This window comes from Microtus pennsylvanicus, chromosome 2, assembly GCF_037038515.1.
Source record: "Microtus pennsylvanicus isolate mMicPen1 chromosome 2, mMicPen1.hap1, whole genome shotgun sequence".
NCBI lineage: Eukaryota > Metazoa > Chordata > Mammalia > Rodentia > Cricetidae > Microtus > Microtus pennsylvanicus.
The window spans coordinates 80,084,332-80,096,577 of NC_134580.1; the positions used below are offsets into that span (position 1 = coordinate 80,084,332).

Here is a 12,246-nt window from a genome sequence, read left to right on the forward strand (position 1 = left end):
GCATACACACAGGAACACACTATGCACATGCATAAACATGCATACACACATGTACGTGCACATGGGAATACATACCTGAATACATGCACATATACACACTCCTACACACATGTTTACACATGTGTGCATACACACATGCATACACATGCTTACCCAATGCATACACATATTCACATATATACATAAATACACACATGCACATACATGCATGAATACACACATGATGCATATACACACGTGCATACACACAGAAGTACACACTTGGTATACACATGCATACACACATGCATAGCTGCTCCCAGGCTCTTCTGTTTGTTCTCTTGCCCACTTTGTGGAAACCCAAGGCTCCCGAGATGTGTCTAGCTCTGAGTCTAGTTTGACAAAGATCTGTAACAGGGTATCTTCAAGTTCGTTCCTGCCAAAAGTCCAGCAAGCCACGAAGCCATCGAAACTGTTCAAGGAGAAGCACTCTAGTCCTGATCACTTTTCTCCTTCTCCACATGTCCCCACCCTCCTCCACTACAGCTCTGTCAGTTGAGGCTACACCATACCCCAGAATAGAGTTTATGCCTTTGGGTTCATGGCTAGCAACTCCTGCTCTTGAACCTTGGAACATCTCTGTGCCATGCTAGTGTAGAGTGGGCTTTTTGGATGGACTGACAGTGTCATGGGCTGCAATGAGCTTGATTTTGAAACCCTATTCCCAGGCCTCCATCCTAACTTCTAGAGGACAAGCAACTATGATTTCAACCAACAAATGATAATAAACCCCTTGGCTCTGTTTTAAGTTTCCACTCTCAAGTCCAACCAGGCTCACCTAAACCTCACAGACTATTCCTCCCCTCAGGCCACAACAGCCACCCCAGCTACCTGGACACACACACACACACACACACACACACACACACACACATACACACAAATACACATGCACACTACTATTTACAGATAAACAGAGTTCCTTCAGGGTACCACAGCAGATCAACAGCTCATCTTGGTCCAGAGTTTAATCAAGCAACTGCCTCGAGATTGGCTCGGCAGTAATGGCTCTACCTCCTCTGCCTCAGCCTCTATCTCAATCACTAGATTGAAAAAAGAGAGATTTGGAAGCTCCTCAGCTCATGAGGGCCTGGGACAGTTAGAACAGTGATGTTCCCAGATGAACCATCTTCAAATGTCTCTTGTGATGCTTCCTGCTCTGTGCTCCCTGATCACACCAAACGGACGCCATCCCAAGCACAAGGGCCCATAGAACTAAAAAGCACGCTCTTCCCCTGGCTCTCTTTATGGTTCAGTGAAGGCTTCTTATCTGTTCATGGGCACTAACTCGCCTTTGTTTATTGTTATGGTTCTGCTTGCTTTTTTCCTAAAAGATTCAGTAACACAATGGAGAAGTCTAGAGATGGAGACAGACACACAGCACAAAAGAGGCAGTGGCAACTCCTCAGCCCACAGGGGCTAAGTGCTCACTCGGTGCTTGCCAAGGGCTCCCGAGAGGACCTGACGGCATCCTGACTGTGAGTGTTAGCTCTTGGGTGGGAACTCTAGACTCAAGGCCCAGCTTCACATCTGGACAAAAGTCTTGGACTCTCTGGGCTCTAAACTCCTCCTTAATAACATGACAATCATGCCATCCAGGGCTCTTGCAGGCCTTTGATGTTGCAGATGAGGCCTCTCTCTACTCAGCTTTAGTAGAGGGAAGGTGAGGTAGAATTTAAAGGAAGAAACACATTGTCATTCAAGAAACAAATGGGTGCCGTTAGACCTCAGGTAGGCAGGTAGGGGCTCTATCTCAGGACGTGGCTTTAGGAAAAGCTCTAAAGAGGTTCCATGAGAGTCAGCTGGGTGGAAGTGGTGGGTGAGAAACGTGGGTAAAAATCCCCATTGAAACCAACTAACCTCAGATGAAAGTTGGGTCACAAAAAGAGATAAGGTTAAAGGGCTGGGTGTGGCCCAGTTTATGAAAGCCCTGCCTAACATGATAGCCTTCGTCCTGGTGACAAAAGGGAACCACTTGGGGAATGATCTGACCCAGTGGCACAGAACACAGGAGCTGGGCAGCAGTGCACACAGGACACCCTTTCCTCCCAAGATGACACGTCTGTTCCTTGTCCCACTAGTCCACGTCATAGACTATACGGTCAGTGTGGTCAGTGTAGTGTAGTGTAGAATGTCACTTCAGACCTGCTGATACCCAGCACCGTGCTAGACGCTAAGGGAATACATAGGCAAGGCAAATCCTGCCCTCTAGTGGACACAGACTACAAACTGCACAAATCAACGTGTCACGAAGGAGCTCGAAGGCAAACACAGAAACAGGAAGTAGATGTGGGAAGCTAAGCAGAATCTAGAGGCACACGTGTGCGGTTACAGTTTTCACAGCTGGAGGAGGCCACCCCTGGAAGGTGAATTTGACTCGAGACCGAGATGAGGCCGTGAATCCCCGGAGAGTAAAGGGAAGAGCAGTCTGGGCAGAGAGCGACTGTGGAGGCCCCAAGGTGGACGGTGCCTGCCTTGAGAGAGAGCCTGTGTAGCTGAAGCAAGGGGAGCAGAGAGCTGAGAACAGGCAGAGATTTAAGGCGGTAGGATGCAGGTCTGGTCCTGATAGTCTCTTAAAAAATTCACATTCCTTAGAATAATGCATATGTGGGTATCTCAGATTATCGATTACAGCACTAATATATAACTCGATCCAATATTGAGTTAACATCTTGCTTCCTACATGAGTTCTAATCTCTTTGTTTTTATTGAGTTCCCTTCCAGTTGGTTCTCCACACAGTCACAAGAAGGGTCTTCTTAAAATGTGGGTCTTTGAGCTAGAGACGTAGCCCAGTTACGTAGTTTGTGTAGCACGCATGAAGCCTTGGGTTCCGTGCCCAGCACGGCATAAATTGGAAATGGCAGTACATGCCTGTATCACCGGCACTCACTCGAGAGATAGAGGCAGGAAGGCCAGGAGTTCAGGATCATCCAAAATACAGCGAGTCCAGTGCCACGTGAGCTAAGGAAGACTCTGTCCCAGGGGGAAAAAAAGGCAGTCCACCACCTTTGAGACGGGGATGGGGGGGGGGGGGAGATCTCTGCTTTCACTTTAATATAAAATCCCAAACCATCACCCAGCCTGCAAAAACATGACCTGCCACTGTCTGTCTATAGCCTCCATGGATGGCAGCAGCACTTCCTGCCCTCTCCAGCCACAGGGTACTCATGCTTCCTAGGTTCTCTGGGATGGGAAGAGCAGGGTGCACTTTGCTGCCTCCACCTAAATCCCTCCTCCTCTCCCTCCTCTCCCTCCTCTCCCTCCTCTTCCTGCTCTTCCTCCTCTCCCTCCTCCCCCTCTTCTTTCTCCTTTCCCTGTCTTCCTCTCTCCCTCCTTCCCCTCTTTCTTCTTCCCCTCTCTATCCTCTTCCTCCCTCTCTTCCCCCTCTCTCCTCCTCTCCCTCCTTTCTTTCTCCTCCCACTGGTTCATAATGTAACTGTCCCCTCTTGTGAGGTCCTTCCTCATAATGTAGCCACTTCTTTACGTCATTCTCTATCCAGTGTCATGCACGGATCACCTTTGAAACACCAGGTGGTTTGTCTGTTCCTCCTGGAGCTCACCTGGTCACACGAACAGGGACTGCGCCTGTGCTCTCTGTTGTGTTCCAGCAGAAGCTCGGCATGCGCTTACATCAGGTCCCAGGATCAACTGAGGTCCCCATCCCTCCATCTACTAAGCACCCTAAAGTGTCTCCTACCACGCGGCTTGCCATTAACTTCTGTTCTGTGGGGTGCAGTCTGGGGCTCCTCCACTGCCATGGTCCTTCTGTTTCAGATGCTGATTCCAGTTGCTTGAAAACGAGTGGCATCAAGAGTCAGGACTGTCACAGCCGAACAAGTAAGAGCAGGGTCACCATTTTTCTTCTGTATGCGCCTGAGTGGGACCAGTCACTTCCCCAGGGAGGTAGCAGAGAAATCAGGGGTGGCTTTCATACATGTGATCAAAATCCTTATTTTCACTTGGACAGTGCATTTTAGAATTAAAGAAGTGTTCTGACTAGGGTCTATTACTGAAGGAGAGTTCTCTGCTTCCTGGTCCACTATGTGGCCATCTCACTGAGGTACTCGGGGGAAGAGAACAAAGGCAATGTGGGGGACTGGCCAGGCCAAGAGTCTTTCTGAGCACCGAGATCTGCCTGGGGCAGAATCAAGCTCCACATCCGTTATGTGCCAAGCAGTCGCCCTGTGCTAGCCACTTGCTGTGCGTTAAACCATTACATCCTGGAGCCCGCAGTATGACATGGGCATCTGATTACCCCTAAAGACACTGCATTTCCAGACCCAACCCCTGGCAGTCATGGCCCAGATCAGTCTTAACCATGCCCTAAAGGCTCAAAAGAAATACCAGCTCTGGTGAGAAATGAAACTGCAGAATGGCTGTGGGTACCAGATCTTTTTTTTTTAAGTAACTTTGTTTACTTACCTATTTATTTTTGCATCCTGGCTCCAGTTTCCCCTCCCTTCTCTCCTCCCTGTCCCTTCTCCCATCCACCCCCTTGTTCCCACCCCCAATCCACTCCTCCTCCATTTCTGCTTAGGAAAGGGCCAGGCTCCCATTTTAATGCAGCCCTCCTGCCCATCAGAAAGGAGTGAGCTCTTGAAGAGCCACGGTGTTCTTTAGGTAAACCTCGTGTCTCTGCGTGGGGATTTTGCTTATAGTTTATCAGTAGACAGACATTTTGCAGCTTGGTAAGACTCCAAGCAGCGCACTTAAAGGGAGCCTTGTCCAGCCCAGCAACAATTCTCCCAAGTTAATGAGAAGTTACACCTCTCTCTCTCTCTCCCTTCCTCTCTCTCCTTTTCTGCCTCCCACTTTCTTTTCTTTTAACATCTCTCGTATTTTTATTACCTGAGATTATAATTACATCATTTCCCCTTCCCGTTCCTCCCTCTAAGCCTTCCCGTGTACCCTTCACCACTCTCCTTCAAACTCATGATCTCTTTTTCACTGTTACCGCATGGATATGCGTATACACATATATATTCCTGACTAGAACCTGCTCAGTCCTTATCATGTTACCTGGATGTATGTTTTCAGGACCGACTGTTTGGCCCTGAACAACCGATCTGTGTGCTCTCCCTGAGGAGGGCCTGTTCTCCCACTCCCAGCATTCCTCGGTAACCTGTAGCTCTCTGTGTAGGACTGAGGCCTCATGGGCCTTTCCCCAAGTTTGCCATCTCCACTGGCATCTTCCTTGTTCAATCCATGCCTGGGCGGTCATGTTGGTGAGACTTTATGGGTGTCGCTTAAGGTGTTACTAGGAGACACAGTCTCTCTTTGGAAAAAGCCAGTTTAGGAAGACAGGAAGCTGACTTTCTTGGGCTTCCTTCCCAAAGGCCTCCAAAGCTCTCACCTGTGGGAATTTGTCCGAGACTTGCTTCTGTCTCCTGAAGAAAACTGTGGCATCCTGGAATGGGAAGACAGGGAGCAGGGCATTTTCCGAGTGGTTAAATCAGAAGCCCTGGCCAAGATGTGGGGACAAAGGAAGAAGAATGACAGGATGACCTATGAAAAGCTGAGCAGAGCCCTGAGGTGAGTGGACGGCGGGGCCCGCAGAGACGAGTTATATAAAAGAGCAGCCGGAGAAAATCACACCATTTTCACAGCCTTTCCCCCCACCGCGTATGAAAGGGTCGTGAGCTAAACCCCTCCTCGGTTTCAGGTGGGATTACGGCTTGTAAAGTGACCCATCATCCTTTCCAGTTGGCCGCGTTCCCCAGGGGGGATGAGGGGGGTGGTCACCCTGAACCCAAGCTCTCGTGCACACACGCACACACACGCACACATGCTGGACTGACTGTGGAGAGGCTCAGTCTTCAAGGTGTCTGGGAAGGGTTTAAGTGTAAGTTAATAGCAGGGTGTGGAAATACCAGGGTTGGTAAAGCCCTGTCACCCGAGAGGAGCAAGGAATGTTTACGTGCTGTTATTTTTCTTGGGGTGCAAAACCTTCCCTGGGTTTCTCTCGTCTGCTTGCCTTTCACAGATACTACTACAAAACGGGAATTTTGGAGCGAGTTGACCGGAGGTTAGTGTACAAATTTGGAAAAAACGCACACGGGTGGCAGGAAGACAAACTATGATCTGCGCACACCGAGCTTGCTTGACGGATTTCTGTTGTTTGAAACAATCAGATCGAGATAGACATTTGAAAGTCTTCTTTTTCCTCCTCCCTCTCCTCCTCTTCAAAACCTACAAACACGCTGATAAAATCTCTGCACGTCTCAGCTCTCATTTGGATTCAGTTGTCGTCTATTGGGGTGACGGCAGAACCCCTTAAGCAAGTGTCTTCACCCCAAGGGGGAGGAAGGGATGGTCTTTTGTGGCAACTTGGTGAGACATTATTTCCCTAATGAAGTGTTTGGAGCCGAGGTAGTCAGTGTTATGGGTACTGCTTCCAAAGAGGGGCCCATTGCACCATTAAGGACACATTACCCTCCTAGTCCAGAGCTTCTGAGCAGTCAGCTGAGGCAGCTTACCTGCGATTAACTTTTAGGAGCGGATGAAATGTACGGACGGCGTGCTTACTTTAGATGTGAAATTATTCCATAGAAGAATTGCCTAGTAAAAAAAGCTAAGTCACTAAGCTGGGACCTAATTGGATGTAGCCTAAGTTAATGATAAGTTTCTTAACCAGATCATCATTTGTGACCACACAGCCACTTGATCCACAGCCAACCCCTCAGAATTTACATACTCGTAATTAGTCACACTGGGAACTGTTACTGAGATCACGGCCCCATTTCTCCTCACTGGTGGCTAGCGTCATTTCTACAGACTAGTCAACAGACATGTGCATTAATTCCCAAATCACTGCTGTTTCTGTGATTCAAACTGTCGACCTGATCAAACCAGAGCTCATTGATTCCCTCTGGGGCTAAGACGTTAAACCCTTGTAGAGCAGACAGTGTCCAACAGCCCACAACAGCCGGGCACGTCATCAGTCTCTCTTCCTTTCATACCTGATGAGTGCTCCAACTCTACCACAGAGTTTTATCTCTTGGTAAAAGTAAGAACAGTGAATTTACAACAATAAACGTTCACGGGTTAGAGTCCGCACTGACGTCTCCACACCTGCCGTTGGCCTGCAATAAGGTGGACCGCCCCCCAACCTGGACTTCCCCAGAGCTGAGACTGCCAAGTGATGAGGCACTGAATAGCAATGCAGGCTGAAGACCTCTCTGTTTAGAGTTTAACCTCAAAAAGCAACTTGTTTAAAAAAAAAAAATGTGAATTACTGTAAAATAATCTATTTTTGGATTCGTGTGTTTTCCAGGTGAATATAGTTTATAAACAATGTGAATAAAATATTTAACATGTTCAATGTCTGCGTATTATCCAATTCAGCAACCTGAGAACCTTTGAAGGCCCAGTATCTTGAAGCTGGGAATAGGGATTTTTTACAAAGCCCTCCATAATCTAAGAAATAGATGGAGAATTCCTGCCCAGAAACCATAAAAGTTTCCACTACTGGATGGAGCTCATGGAATAGTGTGGCCAACAAAGGCATTTTTATCAGCTTTATATCGTGTGTCTGAGTGCCTTGCCTGCATGAATGTATGTGTATCAAGTGCCCACAAGGGAGAGGTCAGAAGGCACTGGCCCCCGGAACTAGTCTTATGCCTGGTGATGGATGGCTCTTAACCACTGATCTCACCAGCCCCAACAGATAGAGTTTTGTGTGAAGCTTTAAATTTGCTTCTTTGGAGGTTGTAGTTTATTTCTTGCTGGGAATTATCTCTTATAGAAATCAGACTTAAGAGGGCTGGTGAGGTGGCTCAGAGGTTAAAAGCATTGACTGCTCTTTCAGAGATCTAGAATTCAATTCCCAGCACCCACATGGTGGCTCACAACCATCTATAGCGAGATCTGGCACCCTCTTCTGGCCTGTAGGCATACATGCAGGAGGAACACTGTAGGCATAATATATATATATATTAAAATCAGACTTAAAAATAACAACAACAAAAAACTTTAAAAAAAAATAAATCTGAACTCTAGTTTCCAGTGCCTTTTGGTGTTGACTTCCTGAAACTGAGCCAAAGCTGGAAAGCACCCTGGAACAAACACTTGGTCACCTCCTCCTGCCTCTTGAGCACGAGGAGAGCAGCTACTATTCACGTCTGTTCTTAGTTTCGGCTTCTGAGTTTTCCAACATTTTAAATTTGGGGCCTGTGCCCTGGAGCTAAGTAGTGAGTGAAAGGCCTGAAACGAAGTTCAAAACCAACGGAAAGAAGCGGTCATCCCAGAGGGTGTCATGCTGAAAACTTTCAGACTTTCTTCCCATTCACAGCAGCACCAAGACTGGAAAGAGAGCAGGGCCTGAGGTGGACAGAACAGGCCAGAGGAAGACCCGCATGGCTGAGGGATGCTGCTCCGTCAGCACAAGCCAGCTCACCACACAACCCGGAGACCAAAACAACCCCTCTGCTGCCTGTGAAATTTTCATCTTACAGAACCATCAAAGCAGACACGCACTGTCAGCTCTCGGGCTGTGATAAACTGTCAAAGTCGGAGGCTTAGGACAAAAGCTGTGCTTCTTGACAATTCTGGGAACGAGAAGCCAGAAGTCAGGGCCCCTCCATAGCCGCAGGAATCCGCAGTGTGCGCTAAGGGCAGAGCCACCATCATTCTTGCAGTGTGCCTTGGCCAGAGGCTACAGAGATCTAGGCCCTGCCTGTTCTGCAGAGCCTGCTCTTCCTTCTGCAGAGCCTGCTCTTCCTTCTGCAGAGCCTGCTCTTCCTTCTGCCCCATGCCCTCCTCAGGATCACCTGGAGTGCCCACCTGGATTATCAGGAGGTGCCCATTTTATGACCCTCAACCCAAAGATGTCTTCATTTTTTTTTTTGCCAAAATAAAAAGTCACAGTTTCTAGGATGTTTGGGGGATTCAGCCTTCAACCTGCTACACTCCTCAAAGTATGAGTACATGCAAACAGAAGGCCCCAGAATCGAGTTCATCCAAGGACAGACAACACAAGGGTATTGCGGAATATCTGCTTAACTGTGCAAAGATGGGTTGCATTTGTTTATGTTGCGGAATGTTTAACTATGTAAAGACATGTTGCTGTTTCACCTTGCCTGATTAAGGCACGTGATTGGTCTAATAAAAAGCTGAACAGCCAATAGCCAAGGAAGAGATATAGATGGAATTTCTGGGGAGGGAGAGAAAGGAGGAGGAGGAATTTAGGGAGAAAGAAAAGGAGAAGCCAGGGAGACACCAAGGGCCAGTCAGTCAGACATGGAGGAAGCAGCAAAGCAAGACATACAGAATGAAAGAAAGGTTAAGAAACCCCAAGGCAAAACATAGATAATTAGAAACAGGTTAAGTTAAATCAAAAGACCTAGTGGGCCAAGCCTAAGCTAAGGCTGAGCATTCATAACTAAGCTGGTTGGTGACCCAAAGATAATTCCAGCTACACAAGGGGTCATTTAAAGCACTGCTCTAAGCAAACGATGCTAAGGAGAAATAAGAAGTCAGCAGACAATGCTGAATCCGCTCAAACAGGAGAACTTCCACTAACACAGATCTACAATAGCTTCCCACAGCAGGCGTCAGTCTAACACGGGGTGCCTTAAATCCGCTAAAGTATAACTTCTTTTCTCTTTTTTGGCTTTCAAGACAGGGTTTCTCCGTAGCTTTGGAGCCTGTCCTGGAGCTCACTCCGTAGACCACACAGGCTCGAACTCACAGAGATCTGCCTGCCTCTGCCTCCCGAGTGCTGGGATTAAAGGCGTGCGCCACCACCACCCAGCCAAAGTGTATCATTTTAAATTTGTTCATGTTAATCTCTCACATCTTTCAAAGCTCTGAAAGAGTTTTTCACCCTTCCTTCTGTCTCTCAATTTAAAGCAGATTTTGGTCTTTTGCCCTTTGATTATTCCATGAATTAAGAAGCCAGAAAACAGCCAAACAGCTTGTGGCAAAAGTAGTTAATAAATACTCTTTCCTGGACCAGTGCAACGGCTCCGTGCACGGGTATAGACACAAGCCTGAGAATCTGAGACAAACTCAGGGTCCCACGTGGTGGAAAGAGGCCCAGCTCCCAAAAGCTGTCCCCTGACCTCCACATGTGCGCGCGCGCACACACACATTCTCACTCATACATAGATACATTCACACTCAAAATAAAATAAACTATAGCAGAATGAAAGGGAAGGCAGATGTGTGACGGGTGACAGTGAAAAGGTGGCTGGGTTCCAGGGGTGCACAATGGGGGAGTGGATCGATGGCTGGAAGGTTCCAGGGGTGCACAATGGGGGGATGGATCGATGATTGGAAGGTTCCAGGGGTGCACAATAGGGGGTGGATCGATGATTGGAAGGTTCTGGGGGTGCACAATGGGGGGTGGATCGATGGCTGGAAGGTTCCAGGGGTGCACAATGGGGGGGTGGATCGATGGCTGGAAGGTTCCGGGGGTGCACAATGTGGGGGGATGGATCGATGGCTGGAAGGTTCCGGGGGTGCACAATGGGGGGGTGGATCGATGGCTGGAAGGTTCCGGGGTGCACAATGTGGGGGGTGGATCGATGGCTGGAAGGTTCCGGGGGTGCACAATGGGGGTGTGGATCGATGATTGGAAGGTTCTGGGGGTGCACAATGGGGGGGTGGATCGATGGCTGGAAGGTTTTGGGGGTGCACAATGGGGGGTGGATCGATGGCTGGAAGGTTCCAGGGGTGCACAATGGGGGGGTGGATCTATGATTGGAAGGTTCTGGAGGTGCACAATGGGGGCAGAGGTCTACAGTAGGGTATTGTTCAGTGCATCTATTCACGTCCACACAGACACGTCCCCTCTGTGTAGTAAATTCACCCCACCCGATGCCTCTGCCCTTGGCCAGAGAAATACCAGAGGGCATGGCGCAAAGGTTTGAAAAGCTCTCCTTCAACTGATACTGCGTTCTTGACTTTGCCAGCACTGTGAGTCCCGGGAGAATAGGAACATGTGACACAGCTGATGCCAGCCTGGACTGGGCCTGCTGGACCCAGGGCTGACACATGACTGTTGTTGGAAACTACCCGACTGTAGAGTGGCTGTGGCCAGGCCAAAGCCAACTGTGTGTCTAGGCACCGACATCCGCACTTCCTCTCGCACCCTCCTAGACATTTAGCTCCGGAACTCTAAGGCAACAACCTTAGTGCCCCTTAAGTGGAACATAATTAGACAAGAAACGAAACCTAACCAGGGAAGTGAACCCCATCCACGTCTCCATCTTTGAAAGCCAAAAGTGGCTTCCAGAGAAAAACTGAAGTTACTACCAAGTATTAGATGAAAAACATGCTAGAGCGTGTGGCTGTTAACTGCCAACTTATTTCAGGAAATAAAATATGATAAAGCAGAACAGTATGTCCTAAACTCCCTGACCCTACATGTATAACCCATAAATAAGCAACCTCCTTCCCCATGTATACATGGTATTTGTCTTTAGTTCATCCTACAGACTTGACAGACAGACAACTGCAGTAGGTCCCTGCTCTGACAGGACTCAGCAGCAGCTGTAAACAGGTATACTTGCTGTCTGGGTTCACAGATAGACCGGTCTCTAATCTGCTCAGATAGAGGGTTAATTCAGGGTAACGAAGCTGGTGGTGAAAGGGACAAGGTTCATGTCTCTCAGCCAGGGGCCTCGGAGTTTTCTGAAACTCCAGGCGGTTTTGAGCCACCCAACATGGGCACCGGGACCAAATTCATGTCCTCTGTGCGAGCTTGAGGAATCTGCAAAGTCCAGACACTGACTGTTTTCTCAGTGTGCCAGAGTCACTCAAAAACAAACAGTGACCTCTGGCTGCTGGCACTTGCGTTGTTCAGACAGACAATGCTTGTGTTATCTAGAGGCACATTCCACATTATACAGAGAGCTGAAAGAAATCAAACACCACTGTGGTAATCTGAAGGTAATTGGCTCCCATAATCTTTTAGGGAGTGGAACTATGAGGAGGTGTGGCTTGTTGGAGTGGGTGTGGCCTTGTTGGAGGAAGTGTGTCCCCGTGGGGTGGGCTTTGAGGTTTCCTGTGCTCAGGGTACTGCCCAGTGTCTCAGTTGACTTATTGTTGCCAGCAAGCCATGGTACTCTCAGCTCCAGCACCACGTCTGCCTGCACGATGCCAAGCTCCCCGTCATGATGATAATGGACGACACGTCTGAAACTGTGAGCCACCCCAATTAAATGTTCTTTCTAAGAGTTGCCGTGGTTATGGTGTCTCTTCAC

At 48.4% G+C, this 12,246-nt stretch overlaps 1 protein-coding gene across 1 annotated transcript in view; it reads left to right on the forward strand.

Moving 5' to 3' along the window:
- The window catches only part of Elf5 (E74 like ETS transcription factor 5), a 29,699-nt gene extending 22,370 nt beyond the window's left edge, over window positions 1–7,329 (forward strand). The window contains exons 5-7 of the mRNA XM_075963673.1: window positions 3,815–3,877; window positions 5,377–5,572; window positions 6,024–7,329. Coding sequence (XP_075819788.1) covers window positions 3,815–3,877; window positions 5,377–5,572; window positions 6,024–6,120 — 356 coding nt within the window. The 3' untranslated portion in view covers window positions 6,121–7,329. The remainder of the gene's footprint in view (window positions 1–3,814; window positions 3,878–5,376; window positions 5,573–6,023) is intronic.
- Window positions 7,330–12,246: the final 4,917 nt, after the last annotated feature.